Source organism: Saccostrea echinata, unplaced genomic scaffold, assembly GCF_033153115.1.
Source record: "Saccostrea echinata isolate AGI-Se365-2 ecotype Australia unplaced genomic scaffold, CSIRO_AGI_Sech_v1 ptg000041l, whole genome shotgun sequence".
In the NCBI taxonomy this organism is placed as follows: domain Eukaryota; kingdom Metazoa; phylum Mollusca; class Bivalvia; order Ostreida; family Ostreidae; genus Saccostrea; species Saccostrea echinata.
In genome coordinates, this window is record NW_026889790.1 from 16663 (window position 1) to 34110 (window position 17448).

At 34.8% G+C, this 17448-nt stretch overlaps 1 protein-coding gene across 1 annotated transcript in view; it reads left to right on the top strand.

The window, feature by feature from the left end:
• Positions 1 to 3516: 3516 nt before the first annotated feature.
• Positions 3517 to 17448, top strand: part of LOC133200678 (sacsin-like) — a 110271-nt gene continuing 96339 nt past the window's right edge. The window contains exon 1 of the mRNA XM_061336445.1: positions 3517 to 3818. Coding sequence (XP_061192429.1) covers positions 3617 to 3818 — 202 coding nt within the window. The 5' untranslated portion in view covers positions 3517 to 3616. The remainder of the gene's footprint in view (positions 3819 to 17448) is intronic.

Here is a 17448-nt window from a genome sequence, read left to right on the forward strand (position 1 = left end):
TTAGATTTTTTTAATATATTCATTATTATGGTCAGACTTCAGTAGTTGATCTTTAACCTTCTATTATTTTAAAATTTTGACCATAGAATTTTCTACGGCTGGACGAAAATAATTGCTTAATAATATATCCGTCCATAAAAGTACAAATCAGCCATAGGGTAGGGTGGTGTATTAATTTCAAATTTTTGATGGTCTTATAACTCCACTATATGCACAGATACTTGATATCTCATTAATGCTGCTTGTGATTTATAGAACATTTGTAAGTTTTATTAAATTGTGTATCAGTTATTGTTTTACACTTTGAAAATTCTTTTTGGACTTAATTGTCTTCCAGATTTTTAAAATCACTGATTTTTTGGCAACACTACATTTTTTCTGTTGCACTCCTGACATGATATAACATTTTTTTCAACATCAGCCATGACCACAACTTGGTCAAACAAAAGTTGCTATAGTCTACATGTAAAGGCCAATGCTTTGAATATCAGAATAGTCTTTATTTCCAACATAAACCATTATTATTTATTTCACAGATCTTCAAAAAATATTAAATTTTCAAAATGTCACAAAAAGGTGATGCACTCCTGACATTTTTAGCATCATTTTTATGATTGGAGATATGAATGAGATATTTGGAAGGTATTTAGACACTATGTAAAGACATGCTTGCTGAGACATATAAAATTATTCCCTTTGCCTGCATTTTTAGTACAGGTTGATAAATATGCGTTTGTACATATTTTTGGAATTCACCCAATTAATTGTGAGATTGAAAACATTGTAACATGGATTTTAGCAATATATCTGGGAGGAAATTTACAGTTTTAGTCTCCATCAAGATGGTTTAGTTACTATATCTAATGGCAGGCCAGAAATCATTTTTAGCTCACCTGAGCCAAAGGCTCAAGTGAGCTTTTCTGATCAAAATTTGTCCGTTGTCTGTCGTCGTCGGTGTCGTCGTCGGCGTCGTTGTTGTCGTAAACTTTTCACATTTTCATCTTCTTCTCAAGAACCACTGGGCCAATTTCAACCAAACTTGCCACAAAGTATCCTTGGGTGAAGGGGATTCAGGTTTGTTCAAATGAAGGGCCATGCCCTCTTTCAAGGGGAGATAATAAAGAATTAGTGAAAAATTTATAGCATCTTTTAAAAATCTTCTTGTCAAGAACCACAGAGCCAGGGAAGATGAAACTCATGTGGAAGCATCCTCAGGTAGTGTAGATTCAAGTTTGTTCAAATCATGACCCCCGGGGGTAGGGTGGGGCCACAATGGAGGATCAAAGTTTTACATAGAAATATATAGGAAAAACCTTTAAAAATCTTCTTCTCAAGAACAGCAAAACCATGATGAATCATATTTATATGGAAGCATGCTCAGGTAGTGTAGATTCAAGTTTGTTCAAATCATGACCCCCGAGGGTAGGGCGGGGCCACAATGGAGGATCAAAGTTTTACATAGAAATATATAGGAAAAATCTTGATAAAAAAAGAAATCTTCCTCTCAAGAACAGCAAAGCCCTGATTGGTCATATTTATATGAAAGCATCCTCAGGTAGTGTAGATTCAAATTTGTTCAAATCATGACCCCCAGGGGTAGGGCGGGGCCACAATGGAGGATCAAAGTTTTACATAGAAATATATAGGAAAAACCTTTAAAAATCTTCTTCTCAAGAACAGCAAAGCCATGATGAGTCATATTTATATGGAAGCATCCTCAAGTAGTGAAGATTCAAATTTGTTCAAATCATGACCCCCGGGGGTAGGGCGGGGCCACAATGGAGGATCAAAGTTTTACATAGAAATATATAGGAAAAACCTTTAAAAATCTTCTTCTCAAGAACAGCAAAGCCATGATGAGTCATATTTATATGGAAGCATACTCAAGTAGTGAAGATTCAAGTTTGTTCAAATCATGACCCCCGAGGGTAGGGCGGGGCCACAATGGAGGATCAAAGTTTTACATAGAAATATATAGGAAAAATCTTTAAAAAATCTTCTCAAGAACAGCAAATCCCTGATTGGTAATATTTATATGGAAGCATCCTCAGGCAGTAAAAATTCAAATTTGTTCAAATCATGACCCCTGGGGGTAGGGCGGGGCCACAATTGAGGATCAAAGTTTTACATAAAAATATATAGGAAAAATTTTAAAAATCTTCTTCTCAGGAACAGCAAAGCCCTGGTTGTTCATATTTATGTGGAAGTATCCTCAGGTAGTATAAATTCAAGATTGTTCAAATCATGACCCCCTGGGGTAGGGTGGGGCCACAATGGAGGATCAAAGTCTTAAATAGAAATATATAGGAAAATATCTTTCTGATGAAGAACTGCAAAGCCATGATTAGTCATTTTGATATGGAAGCATCCTCAGGTAGTGTAGATTCAAGTTTGTTAAAATGATGACCCCCGGGGATAGGGATGGGCCACAATGGGGTGTCAAAAATTTTACATAGGAACAAATAGGAAAATATCCTCTTCTCAAGAACTGAAAATCATGTTTAGTCATTTTGATATGGAAGCATCCTCAGATAGTGTAAATTCAAATTCGTTCAAATGATGACCCCGGGGGTAGGGTGGGGCCCAATCGGGGATCGAAAGTTTTATATAAGAACATGCAGAAAAAATATTTCTTCTCAAGAACAGAAAAGCTATGTTTAGTCATATTGATATGGAAGCATCCTCAGGTAGTGTAGATTCAAGTTTGTTCAAATATTGACCTCTGGGATAGGGAGGAGCCACAATGGGGGATCAAATTTTTACAAAGGATTATATGGGAAAATTTTTTCAAAATTTACTCAAGTACAACAACGCCATTTGTTATATTGACATGAAAGCATCATCAGGTATCTCCCCCCCCCCCCCCCCCCCCCCCCGTAACCTTTTCAATACTGAACTGATTTGTGGTTTTGCCTAGCCAATGTGCTCAGGTGAGCAATGTGGCCCATGGGCCTCTTGTTACTTACTTTGATAACCTTTCACACTATAATAGAATATCATTTTGGTATCCTTTCACACTGTGAAAGAATATCACTTTTATTCAATAAATATATCACAGTATTTCACTATTGAAAATGTAATAAATTTTGCTACTAACCATTCAAATGATTGACAAAGTGCATACTCATGCAAATGTCTCTTGACATAAATTGGGATAATTTTTGCACATGCTTTAGTTATTGTAACTAAGGCCCAAGGGTGAGTCTATCTCTATATACAGTTGAACTTCAGTATCTCGAACACAGATATCTCGAATACAATGGATATACCAAAGTGATTGGAAAGTCCTAATTAAGTTTTTCTTAAGTATTTCACCCTCGATATCTGAAACCCTTGGATATCTTGGTCCCATCGAGTTCGAGATATTGAGGTTTGACTGTATATATATACATATAGCTAAGGCCCAAGGGTGAATCTATCTTTTGTTTCTAAAAGTACATTAAATAATTTCTATACATGCTTGAAGTGCATATTGTGTATTAACCTCAGAACATGGAATCTCATTATTACAGATTTCACACAGAAAAAGCCCCATATTGTTGTTACGGATGAACTCCTACAGAAACATTTATCTTGCTTACATAAAGAACTGGAACCCAAGGAAATTGTGGATAAAATGTTTGAAGTTGGTGACATTACGATCAGAGACCATGATGATGTGACTTTTCCTGATAGAAAATACAAACGTGTGAAGGAGCTCCTTGAAATTTTAAAGAAAAAGGAATTGTATTCTAAGTTTGTATTTGCCCTGGAGTCTTTGAAGTGTATTCAGGTGCTAGATACACTAGAAAAGGATAGAAAAGTGACAATGGAATGTTGTGAGTACTTCTCCATCAATACTTGTTTATTGATTAGCAATGATTTTTTGTATGAAAATGTGGGAGCCCTATAGGAATCACCTTGTTTGTCTGTCCATCTGTCTGAACATTTTTGTTGTGATACAATAACTCAATGCAAACAGTTTTCATTGTACCACTTTCAAATTTTGTACTGAAATACTATTATAGGAGCAAGACACCTATTACCTATAAAGAGCTAAGTCCACAAAGCATCAAAAACGGCCTCTTCTCAAAAATTAATATAGAATTTTCGCTTTTCATAACCTTTTCCCTTTTTTCAATATCTATTACGCAGCTAGGTTAAGGACGCCCATGAAATATACGCCTTAAAGTATTCAGGGAAAATGAATACAATTTTAATAATTTTTTTAACAGCATTAGTTTTGATAAATGTGATATGTGGTGTTTGCACTTGTATATATCGGGTCTCTGCTGAGTTCAGCCAAAACGACATAGCTTACATCAGCTGTTTGTCACGTGACAGTTTTAAAATTAGAACATATATGTACTACTACAAAGATCGTAAAAGTTCAACGATATACGGGCATTTTTACGCTATAAAATTTATTCTGTTTTCTTTGAGACAAATTCCTTAACACGAAAAGTGCTGGGAGCAACTTCCTCATGATCGGGAATTGTTTAAAATTTAGCCGTCTTTCTATAAACTCCAGTCAAAAATGTAATTCGCATTGGAATAATGTTACATTACGGAATAAATCAACAATGCACAACCAGCTCCCAGCACTTTTCAGAATAGTAGGGATAATAGCTACACGTGTTTAAAAATTAAGAATTTATAGTGAAGCGGATATCGTTGAACTTTTGATATTTTCGAGGGGCTGGACCTGTCATTCTAGCATGTTACTGTACAAATGTGCTCCCTACGGCCTAATATAAAGTCTACACATTATCAATTTAGTTTGACAATAAAATGTGGATTAATATATTTCAGAATATTTCTCTCTTTTGGTCCGACTACGCGTGTTTCGTATTTATTTTTATTTTTACAAGCTACGATAAAAGCTTGATCCACGCCTCAAGTACAGAGAAACTGCGTGTCAAACTAAGAAATGACGTCATCTCAGTAAGTACAGTGAGATCAAGCTGACTTTCATTCTACATACGCTAAGTGCTATTATGGCAAGATAAGTTGCACATCCATTTATCTTTATAATATTTATGATAAACGAAAGTATTTAATGTGTTTTAAAAAGAACATATAGTATTTATTCATCGAGATTCATTTGTATTGTTTTAACGTGACGTCATAATAGCTTTCCCGAACCTCTGCATAGGCTGACGTATATATGGGAGTCCTTAACCTAGCTGCGTATACTTTTTGAAAAATAGATATTGCAATATGGCAGTGTTTTGAAAGAAAAATGCAATAGGAACGTCATTTTTTGTTATGTAACGTCACATCAAAGAGAGATAGAAATGACTTAAAGTTTGCAATTACAATGTAGCAATATACGAATTTAAGACTTGAAATTGAATAATTGGAGATAAATATTTATTTAATCAACATCCTTTAATTTAGAACCATAATTTAAAAAGGCAGATAAAAGTGTTCATTTGATATACCAGTCAATTCTGACTGGATAGAATTGAAAAAAATCTTTTCAATGGAAAATGACTTCAACTGAAGTATTTTTTAGATCAATGAAGTAGTAAATATTTGAGCTTTTAAAAATCTGTATCTAATAAATTATCATTGACTATTTTTTTCTATGATAATTTATTAGATACAGATTTTTAAAAGGATGTATTTCCTAAACATTTGTAACAATAAATTGAACATCTCATCGTTTTCGTTCATGTAAAAGAGAAACTGAAAGGAGTTTCGTAAAATACGAAACTCATTCAAAACTTGTTAGTCCCCTACCGGTGAAACCGGAGGGGACTATAGGTTTCCTCTGAGTCTGTCCGTCCGTCTGTCTGTCTGTCCGTCTGTCCCACTTGGTTTTCCGCACTTTTTTTCTAAACGCAGATATTGAGCTGATTTTTGGTATATGAGTCTGTCTTGATGAGTTACAGATCAAGTTTACATTTTGTTCCGCTTCAATGATTTTTGACGGAATTATGACCTTTTCAATATTTCAGGGTTTTCCGCACTTTTTTTCTAAACGCTTGCAGATATTGAGCTGATTTTTTGTATGTGACTTCACCTTGATGATTTCAAGATCAAGTTTGAATTTCGTTCCGCTTCATTGATTTTTGACGGATTTATGGCATTTTCAATTTTTAACGGGAACCAGGTTACACTTGCCGGTAGGAGACTAGTATTGCTAATGCAATACTCTCAAAATGCTTGTTAATTTTGTGGAAATAATTGAATTATATTTAAAAGAAAATCACCTGAAAACAAAAATGTTAAATCAATGCTTAAAGATTGAAGATCTATGCTATTGACTTAGATGAATCCATGAGAATTCTCCACATTCCATCAAAGAATAAGCATTCTGAGAGTATTGCATTAGCAATACAAGTCCCCTACCGGCAAGTGTGATCTGGTTCCCGCTAAAAATTGAAAATGCCATAATTCCATCAAAAATCATTGAAATGGAACGAAATGCAAACTTGATCTATAACTCATCAAGGTAAAGTCACATACCAAAAATCAGCTCAATATCTACCATTAAGCACCTATAAGCCACCAATAAGCTACCTTTAAGCAACCATTAAGGACTTTGAAATGGCTTAATGGTAACTTAATGGTGGTGTATTTATTACTTAAAGATAGCTTAATGGTGCTTAATGGTGACTTAAAGACAACCATTAAGCCATCATTAAGGACCTATAAGCCACCATTAAGCCAAGTTGAAAGGAAGTGTTTCATCTTGTGTTTAGTATGCCCAGCCTATTGCAGATTGTATTCCAGATCTCACTCTTTTTCCCTATACCTTACATCCAAAATGTCCGACATCTTTCTATTATTTGTCATACTAAATCATGATTGCTAAAACAGTTAATTTTACATCAATTAGTTGTAAAAGTGCTGAATTGACTCAGAATTACCTAACTACCCCAAGAAGCTAGAAAGCTAAAAATGCATGCAGGATTTTCCAGGAAAAGTTGTCAGGAATCGATTCTACACATATTGCTCTACCATACTGTTTTATGTTTCTATCTAGAAGTGTTTTTGAGAAAATGTGGAAAGTGGCCCTTAAAAAAATCCCTAAATCAACAATATCCCTGGACTGGAAGTGATGTTATCAAAACATGAAAAATGCATAAGGTTTAAGGTTCATTGATACTTCTTCTCTACTCCTGGGTATTAAGAAGACAGAATGAGTACATAGATATGATGAACAATGGTGTTTCTTCAAAAATTGCGAAATTCATAACCCCTGGGCCAGGGATTTTGGTGCTAGGGAAGTCTTCTGTTGAATATATAGTGAAAATGCATTGTTTCTTTGAAAATCTTCTGCTCTATCTGTATGTATTTAGCAAATATACTTTATGATAAGCAAGGATGCCTCTTCCAAAATTGTGAATTTTTGGGCCCCTGGGTCTTGGTGCTCTGGTATTAGGATGAGGCTCAATTGATTATATAGTGAAAATACATTATTCCTTTGAAAAAAAAAAATTCTTCTCTGCTCCTGGCTATTTAGCAAGCAAACTAACTTAAGTCACAATCATGTTTTAAATGCATTGTTATGATGAGCAAAGGTGCCTCTTCCAAAACTGTGAAATAAAGTGTTTTATATTTACTCACCATTATAGTGAAAAACAAAATAAAAAAACAATGGGAATAACAAACACATAGCAAAAAGTAATTAAAAAAAAACAATCCAGCTGGACACTTTGAGAGGGGTGGGCAGGGATAAGAATTCAAAACTTAATTTTATTTGGCCTTATGATGAGCAAGGATGCCTCTTCCAAAATTATGAATTTCTTGGCCCCTGGGTCGGGGCTTTAGTGTTATGTTGGGGCTCTATTGATTATAGTGAAAATACATTATTTCTTGAAAATCTTCCTCCCTGCTCTTGGGTATTAAGCAAACAAATTAAATGCATTGTTATGATGAGCAAGGATGCCTTCTCCATAATAATGAAATTAATGACCCCAGGGTCAGGGGTTCTGGTGTAAGGGTGGAGCTCTATGGATTATATATAGTGAAAATGTCTTAATTCTTTGAAATCTTCAACTAAGTGCATAGTTATGATGAGCAAGTATGCCTTTTACAAAATTTTGATTTTCATTGCCCCTCAGTCATGGGTTCTGTTGTTAGGGTGGAGCTGTGTTGAATCTATAGTGAAAGTGCAATATTCCTTGCAAATTTTCTCTGCTCCTAGGCATCCAGGAGCAAACAGAGTACAAAGTTGTAATAATCAAAGGTATTTTTAGCAGGTTTTTAGCTCAACTCAACAAAGTTGGGGGGAGCTTAGGCCAAAATAAAAAATACCTTTGTTTCCCCTAACGCGACCGACCCACTTAAATCGTGCCGACTGAAAATTTTTTTTTAATAAGATTATTTGAAAAAAATTTTTTATTGTTTATCAAATTTATAAAATACAATTTCATCAAAATCCGTTTTTTTCTCAGAACGACGGCTTTTGTTTTACTCTTATTTGGTGCCGACAACATGTGGCCACCGAGGGTTAGTTCGTGTTATAAAACAATGGTGACGTATCAATTTTTTTTATATCTTTAACTTATTAGAATCCTACACTCTTGAGACATCTCTTGAATTAATGTACCATGACTAAGGAGTGTTAAGATGGTATTTAAAAATGTGTCTTCTAAAATTAACGTACGTAGTAAGCATATAGCAAAGCCTGTCTCATGAGTAGATGAGGGGCGCTCCTTGTGAATACATATCAATAAATTTCACTGCATTTGATTTGTTTCGATCTAATAAACAGTTCATGTATGATTCTATTTTTACTACATAGGACCATAGGAGTTGTAAATATGTCTTTGTATGATTATTTCATTTGATAAATATAATTCAGATGTCGTTTCTTTATTCCTTTTATTTATGGGGTACTGACTCCGTGACAATAAAATTAGATATATGAAACTTTAATCATTTTAGACATGGTTTGGTTGAATTATATATTGTTTATACATGTACACTATTTCCAAATAGTGTTGAAATCTTTAAAATTTGCTTATAATACGGCTTCCTGAGATGTCCAGTTTATTTTTCTTTAGTTAGGCCCTTGAAAACAGGTTGTTTCTTTGCTTTAAAATACCTTTAAAATTTGTTGGGCCGGTGGAGGGCTCCTAATTTAGACTTTTACTCGGCACTTATGGCCTTTGATCATTAAACATGAGTAAGGGATCTTTTACGTGCCATCTACATGTATACTCCGACACTGGACCTACGTTTTTTATGGTCTTATTCGACTGACCGGTCTGCAAGTCCCACGTCGGTACCTGTGACTTAGAATTAGCTCCCAAATTACATCATGACTAAAAAAAAGTAGTGACTCCAAAACGAAACACTAGAATTACTGTGCCACGCGAGGCCCTTGACATTTTGTCTGTGTAAGTACTCGAAGATGATAGTAGGTTTGAAAAATGTACTCGAATGTCCGATGGTTCAGTATTTGCGAATCTTGTGTTTTTTGTAAATATTCGATTTCAATAAATTTACGCTTGCCTGAGATATTTTACAAGTTCAAATGAATAATATTTGTGAATTAATTTACCATACATGTTGCTTCATTTGTATGATATTCAGCATCTTCGCTAGCCAAGGGTTTCTGATACGCTAAACTCCTCATAAGCCCTTGGCATACGGTGTTAAAAAAAGTCGGGATTTTTTTCTCAAATTGTGATTGGAGTTGATCGACATCGTTCGACCAATCAGCAATTGTTTTTTGTAAATGACGATATTTGCGTTCGGGATATATCTTGGCTCTTTAATATCTGGAATGAAAAACGCAAGTAAACAACGATCCGTAAGATAACATGCCATTCTATGAATAGCTTTATGGTGTCATCCAATATCTTAAGCTACGTTGCAAAATATGTGATTAAGAATCTATACTGAAGATGTAGATTTGAATTTTAACATGTTTAAATAACAAATTAACATAACTCAATACCTTCTTGTTAATTATTCTTTAAAAACATTATTTTTTTAAATACGCTTTTTATTTCTGTCGATGATGCAATCTGTGCGTACCTGGTAAGAATCGTGATCACATGACGAAAACAATCCCGTCTTTTGTCAGCACCATATGCCAAGGGTTTATGAGGAGAGTAGCGTATCAGAAACCCTTGGCTAGCGAAGATGGATATTCAGTTTAAAATTGGTTTCTTTTGTTCTTTCTTATTTATAAAGATATTGTTCAATTTTTCAGAATGTATTCCCAAACCTGCTGTCAGAAAAAAAAAATAATTTACCTACCTACCGACCCAACATGAGATTTTTGGGTCGGGCTAGGGGAAACAAAGATATTTTTAATGATGGCCTTATTTAATATTGTTGGCTTCAGAGTCCCAGATTAAAGTTTTTGGAGTAGATTTCTTTTCAAGTACTTCTATGCCTTATATTAATCAGAGATGCATGGAAAATGCTTCTAGTATGTTTCATTGTACCAATCAAGGTTTCAGATGCTGCAGTTTCAGCTAAAGAATGACCAGGTTAATGTTTTTGGAGAAGGTCTCATTTCCAAGTAACTGTAAGCCCTATATTGACCAAACTTGCATGGATGATGCATGGATGATACATCTAAGGATGCATATTTCCAGGATTAATTGTTTTGGATGCTGGATCTGACTACATTTTCTGGATGAATGACCAGGTTAAAGATTTTTGAGCAGGTTCATTCTAAAGTAACTATTTGCCCTACCTGGACCAAACTTGCATGGATGATAGGATGATACATCTAAGGATGCACACTACTGGACTTGCTTTGGATGCTGAATTTTACCTACATTATCCAGATGAGTGACCAGGTTAAAGTGTTTAGAAAAAGTTTCTTTCTAAAGTGACTATAACCCCATGCCAACCAACTTCGCTCTGAAGATACATTTAATATTAATGCACACTACCAGAGCTGCTTTGGATGTGGAATTTGACCTACATTTTCCAGATGAGTGCACAGGTTAAAGTTTTTGGACAGGTGCATGATCTAGAAACTGTAAGGCCTACTTGAACCAAACTTGTATGGATGCATCAAGGGATGCACACTACCAGAGTTGCTTTAGATGCTGGATTTGACCTGCATTTTCCAGATGAGTGACCAGGTTAAGGTTTTCAGAGCAGGTCCATTACCAAGAAACAATAAGGCCTATCTGAACCAACTTGCTTGGATGATGCATCAAAGGATGAACATTCTCAAACTTGCTTCAGATGCTGGAATTGACTTACATTTGTTAAAGTTTTTAGATGAGTCCATTCCCAAGCAACTACAACCCCTATCCGACCAAAATTGCATAAATGTTGCATCTAGGGATGCACACTACTAGATAATTAGTTTAGTGTGGGACTTTGCCTTACTTAAAGACAACATTTGTTGAGATGAACTCTGTTATCTCTGATTACCTGTGTTTGAAATTCTGGACCACTTGGTCAAGTGTTTTGGTGCTAGGCAGGGATGTAATAATTTAACAAGATTTATACAAGAATTTTTATGATATATAATACTGTGAGAGTGACAAATTGGGGCAAGCACAGGCAAGTAAATAGATTTATTTTAAGATTTCTTATTGAGTACCAGACTAATTATTTTGTTGATCCCTGATTATCCCATTTCTCTTGCTTTTGGGCAACATAGCTTCATCTATCAGTTTATTTTGATTTATTATTTTACTTCTATGGATCCTTTACAGTGTTGTATTATAATACTCAGGTGACCGTTAAGGCCCATGGGCCTCTTGTTTCTTGAAATTCTTCTCTTCTGCCCCTGGGTATTTAGCACACATATAACTACATGGTTATGATAAGCAAGGTTTCCTCTGTAAAAATTGTGAAATTTTTGGCCCAAGGGTCAGGGGTTCATTGGAGGAGGGACTGTTGATTGTGTAGTGAAAATGCATTATTTCTTTGAAAATCTTCTCTCTACCTGTATATAAAGCAGATAAACTAGGTACATGATTATGATGATCAAGGGTGCCTCCTCTGAAATTGTGAAATTTTTTGCCCCAAGGTCAGGGGTTCTGCTGGAGGGGGGGACCTCTATTGATTATATAATGAAAATGCATAGTTTCTTTGAACATTTTCTCTGCTCTTGGGTATTTTACAAACGAAGTAAGTACATAGTTATGATGAGCAAGGGAGCATCTTCCAAAATTGTGAACTTCATGGCCCCTGGGTTAGGGGTTTTGGTGTTAAGACAGGACTCTATTAAAGGGTTTTTATCACATATCTGAATTTCTTAAAAATGAAACACTATTATATTCTTGAAACATATAATTATCATTTTAATTATTAAATAATTTTGAAAACGGTTGTAATTAAGAACGCCCATAATATAGGGTCCTCAAATTAAAGATCTCCTCTAATTACATAGGGGTCACGTGGTACTGAAATGTTATAAGTGTCAATGGTCAACTAGAACTCATAAAGCTTATCGTAAGAAAACATATATCGAATAGATTTTAACGTTTAATAAATAGACTACACATTATGGTCGGAAGAAATTTTGACATCGACAATATTTCTTTGACTCATGGAAGGTCAATCTTTTATGTATGAACGTCTACCAAAGAGAAATAACCAAGAAAATATGCCTGTAAGGGGAGAGGACAGCAAAGACAAAGCCGTTGACAACTCCGGACATAGACTACTGAATAGAACGAATTACTAAAGTTTGACTTTGTAAATATTTATAAAATTGGAAATTTTAAATTTTCTTTCTTCATAATTTTAATAAATTATATATAAATAAATAAATCCTGTAAATCTTCTATCTGTTCCAACAGTGAATATCATGTACTAGAAATGACACTTCTTCCAACTGTTCAATGGCACACGCCATTTATTTACAAACTTCACAACATTCCTAATAGATTCTGTGCGATTTTTAAAATGCATGTTGATAAAAAAAATTTTATTTTGAAAAAGTACCATTTCCTTAAATTGTTTTAGAACAGAAAAAATCATGATCAATCATAAATGATTGTTCTGAATGGAGTCAATTAGCCCTCTGAATTGCAGAAAAAGGCCCCCCTTTCCCCTCCTGACCAAGTCCAGGTCATGTAAAAAAAAAATCTTCCTAAAACCTTTCTTGTGCACATTTGGGCATCCAAATGCCTCAAATTATACCTTACTTGCTGTCAATTATCCAATTATCACTTAATTAATTACTAACAGGTTTAATAGACGCAACAACTGAGCTGATTTGTAAACACAATAAGTACTTTGCTTGACCAGTATTGACACCTGTGATGTCGGCAATCAAAATATGCATATTGAGAAATTTAAGCTTCGAATCGCTGAAACATTAAAAATATTAATTTTCTAGCAAAGAATTTTAAATGGATGATTTATACAGCATGTAAACTTTGTCATATCAAAAACTTTTGAGACACGTTAATCGTGATAAAAATCCTTTAATTATATAGTGAAAATGCATTTGTTCTGTGAAAATCTTCTTCTCTGCTCTTGGGTATTTAGCAGATAAACTAAGTGCATAGTTATGATGAGCAAGAGTGTCTTCCAAAATTAACTTAACTAAGAAATTACTTTTGACCATTTTTTCTAATCAATGTCTTTTTGGAAAGTTTAGGTCACATTCACAAAATCTGAATGGGCAATATAAAAAAAATGCAGCAATAGGTATTATTTTGTGATCTTGCTTACAGTACCTCCAGTTTTATACTTCTATAGATCCTTTACAATATTGTATTATACTCAGGTGACTGTTAAGGCCCTTGGGTCTCTTGTTGTCAGAAAAGCTCACTTGAACGTTTGGCTTAGGTGAGGTAAAATGAGTGACATACTGGGGCAAGTACAGACAAGTAAATAGATCTTTTATATGATTTGCTGCTGAGAACTAGATCAGCTAATTTGTTGATCCCTGATCACCTTATAATATCTCTTGCTTTTGGGCAACATAGGATATCTATCACTTTATTTTGTTTTATTTTATGCATCTATGGACCCTTTACAGTGTTGTACTATAATATACTCATGAATGTTAAGGTTCTTGGGCCTCTTGTTTCATACTTCACTTATTTATTCAGTTTACTCAAATCTACTATTAATCTCTTTATAGAAATTCATCCTTGACTTTGAATGGTCTTTCTGTTTGGATAAATTTCCAGTGTTTTGTTGCTAAATGGTTGAAACAAACATATTTCTCAGACTGTCACCTAGAGAAGTGAATGTTGTTGCTATTGAAACATGAAGAGAGTGATCAATGGCATTTATGCCTGCTGTTCAATCCATTGCATTGATTTGAATAAAATATATTTTAAATCAAAAGCATTAGAAATCACCTGCGCAGATTTTAATCACATGTGTGTAGACCTAGGCTATTTGGTCTTGCAAGCACAGGTGTGTAAACTGTTTGCTAGTGACGCAAGACTGGTGACAGTATTTGCTATGGACATGAAGAACTATACACCACTTCAAAACAAGAGCAGTTTTTTTTTTTTAGAGATCAGCGGAGCACAGTGAAAATTCAAATAAATTAAAAATCGGACATCTTGGATATGGGGTAACCCATATCTATTCTTCTTATTTTATTTTTCAAAATTCTTTGATATGTACATTAATATCGTTTTTCTTTTTGTTGGTGTTGTTCCTGCTGGTGCTGATAATAATCTCATTCTATCAGAAGCCATTTTATAATAACTTCAAACTTGGATTTGTCAAAACCTCTCTATTGTTAACACCTGTACTGATTATTTACCGATACACAGCCTAGGTACTTTACATAGCCATCCGGCATTGTTTACCTAGAGCCAAGCTTGGTGTGTTTGTTTGTTTGTTAACATCCCTCTCAAGAATTTTTCACTCATATTGAGACACCACCACTTCATGATGGAGGGGGGGGGGGGGCTGCAAATTTATACTTAGCATTCAGGGCCATTGATCAATGAGGGATCTTTTTCGTGCCAACATCTGCTGTGACACTGGACCTCAGTTTATACAGTCTCATCCGAAGGACCGGTGTCCGTGTCCCACAGTGGATTCAAATCCGCGACATAAGGATCAGCTCCTTACTCTGCGACTCTAGAGCAGATGCTCTAACCACTGCGCCATGCCGGAGATTTTCAGGCTGCTCAGCAAAAAATTTGGTGGAAAGCATGACCCGCCATGTCATAAAAAATAATCGGGTTAAGGGTAAAAATATCGGCTGTAGCCTGACAATGGAGTGAGTTGGCAACTACCGTATGCATATAGTAAACTCCTGTCTGAATCATATTTTGCACACTGTGAGGCCTAGAAAATAATCCTTGATCAGTTGATGTATCTTGTAGGGAAGGTATATATCTGACCTTTGAGTAGGTCACCAAGACAGACTTCATTTTGAAATATTATAGTTATACATAGTCCAATCATGTGTGAATTATATCTTGCACACTGCATGGTCTACAATCATCAAACTTGGTCAGCTGATACATCTTCGAGAGATGGTATGCTATGATCCAGAAGTAGGTCACCATGCCACATTTTGGAACATTGTCCAATTGTGTCTATATCCTATTTTAAATTGCACTTTGTGTGGCCTAGGATCATCATACTTGGTCAGGTGAGCATTAGGGCTGGGACGATATATCGAAATATCGATAATATCGATTCAATGTGAGGATGATACGCATATTGATACGTATGAAGAAATATCGCAAAAAAATTCTGACTTATGTTTTTCTCTGTTTTCTTAACATTTTGGGTTAAATATATAAAATAAATTAATATGCCAAATATTAATATGAAATACATAATAATTGATACCACTTGGGTAAAATGATTTTGTTTTACAACAGATATACAACTTCTTTGAATAAATTATTCTTATTTGTAAAGAAATGTTTCATTCATTTCACTACAAAAAACATTTTATAACCAATTCAACATATCGTGATACGTATCGTATCGTGGCTCAAATATCGTGGTATGTATCGATATAGAAAAAACTGTATCATCCCAGCCCTAGTGAGCATCTTGGGAAGGTGTTTTGAAACCCAAAAGGAAGTCAACTTGTATGGTTATACATAGTCAAAGTGTTTGGTTCAATGTCTTGCATACAGTGAGGGCTTGAAGCAACAAACTTTGAATTTTATTTTTATCTTTTCTCATAGTGCTCACCTGAGTAACTATGGCCCTTCTGTTCTACATCAGCAGATTCTTTTTCCTATATGTTTTTAGGTCACCTGAGTCACTCAGGTGACCTATTGCTATCCGTTTTTGTTCGTAATCGTGCGTCGTCCGTTAACATTTAAACATTTTCAGCTCCTACTCTGAAACCGCTCAACCAATTTTGGCTTAAAGCATCTATGGGAGAAGGGGGACAACAATTGTGAATTTCATGGTCCCTGCTCCCTGGGGCCTGAGGGGTGGGGCTAAAACCACCAAAATTAATGCAATCTTTAAAAATCTTCTTCTGGACATCAAGCAGTCAAACTGTTGGCATGATTGTAATAAGCATTGAGCCCTCTACCAAAATCGTGAAATTCATAGCCCCAGGGTCAGGGGTTCTGGTGTTAGGGCAGGGCTATATACCGTATAACGGGTATTTTCTGCGGTTGGAAATTTTTGCGATTTAACCCCTAAAAGATAGCAAATTAATTTCTGCGTTTTCAATTTCTGCGGTTGCGTTATACCGCAAAAAATATACTGGGTATGATCACCAAACTCTAAGAATTATCAGATAGCTGCCATGTTTACGTTTTATAAATTCATTGAGACATATTGTTCAAAGGTGCATGGGAACTGGTATTAAGCTATTAAGCTTAATTAAACTACTATCTTTTAGTTAGTCTTTGTAAAATTATGTCGAGTCCCAATTGATATGAATTATTACAGTATCAGTCCACCCAAACAACAATAAAAATCTTTATTCTACATTGTAACAAACATTTTATGCGATCCATTAAAATATTTAAATATATAGATAATTAATGCATCCAAGCCATATTCTAAAAATACACTTATAGTTAATTGCCATCAAAATTAACCTGATGTTTATATTTTAAGCTCAAACAAATAATTGCATAATCAAGTAACCTAAAGTTGACCGTGAACAATCACAGGTGCCATGTGCAATGAGGCGTAACTAATCCTGTCAGTCGTCTGCATTGAGTGAAATTCACGAGACAATCAAGCCACATTGTGTATACAAGCAGTAATTATGGTCTCAAGATAAAACACACGATTGAAAAAAAGTGTTAAAGAAAGAAAGAAAAGCTAATATGTATTGTTTGCAGCTATCGGAGTTTGGACGAATAATTGCGAAATGTCTTTTAGTCAGACCTACATGCATATTCCGTATAAAATAAAGAAATAGGTACAAGAAAATATGGTATTGTATAAAATTATTAAATTATTAAATTGATATTATTTACAGGAACGTTTTGATTCAGTATGTTTTGGACAAATCCTGACATCTAAAATCTTCGAATTCCGATGACATCCGAATTTCTCGCTAACGAGGACGTGTCCAATCATGAGTCTGCGGACGCATCATTTTTAAGAACCTAG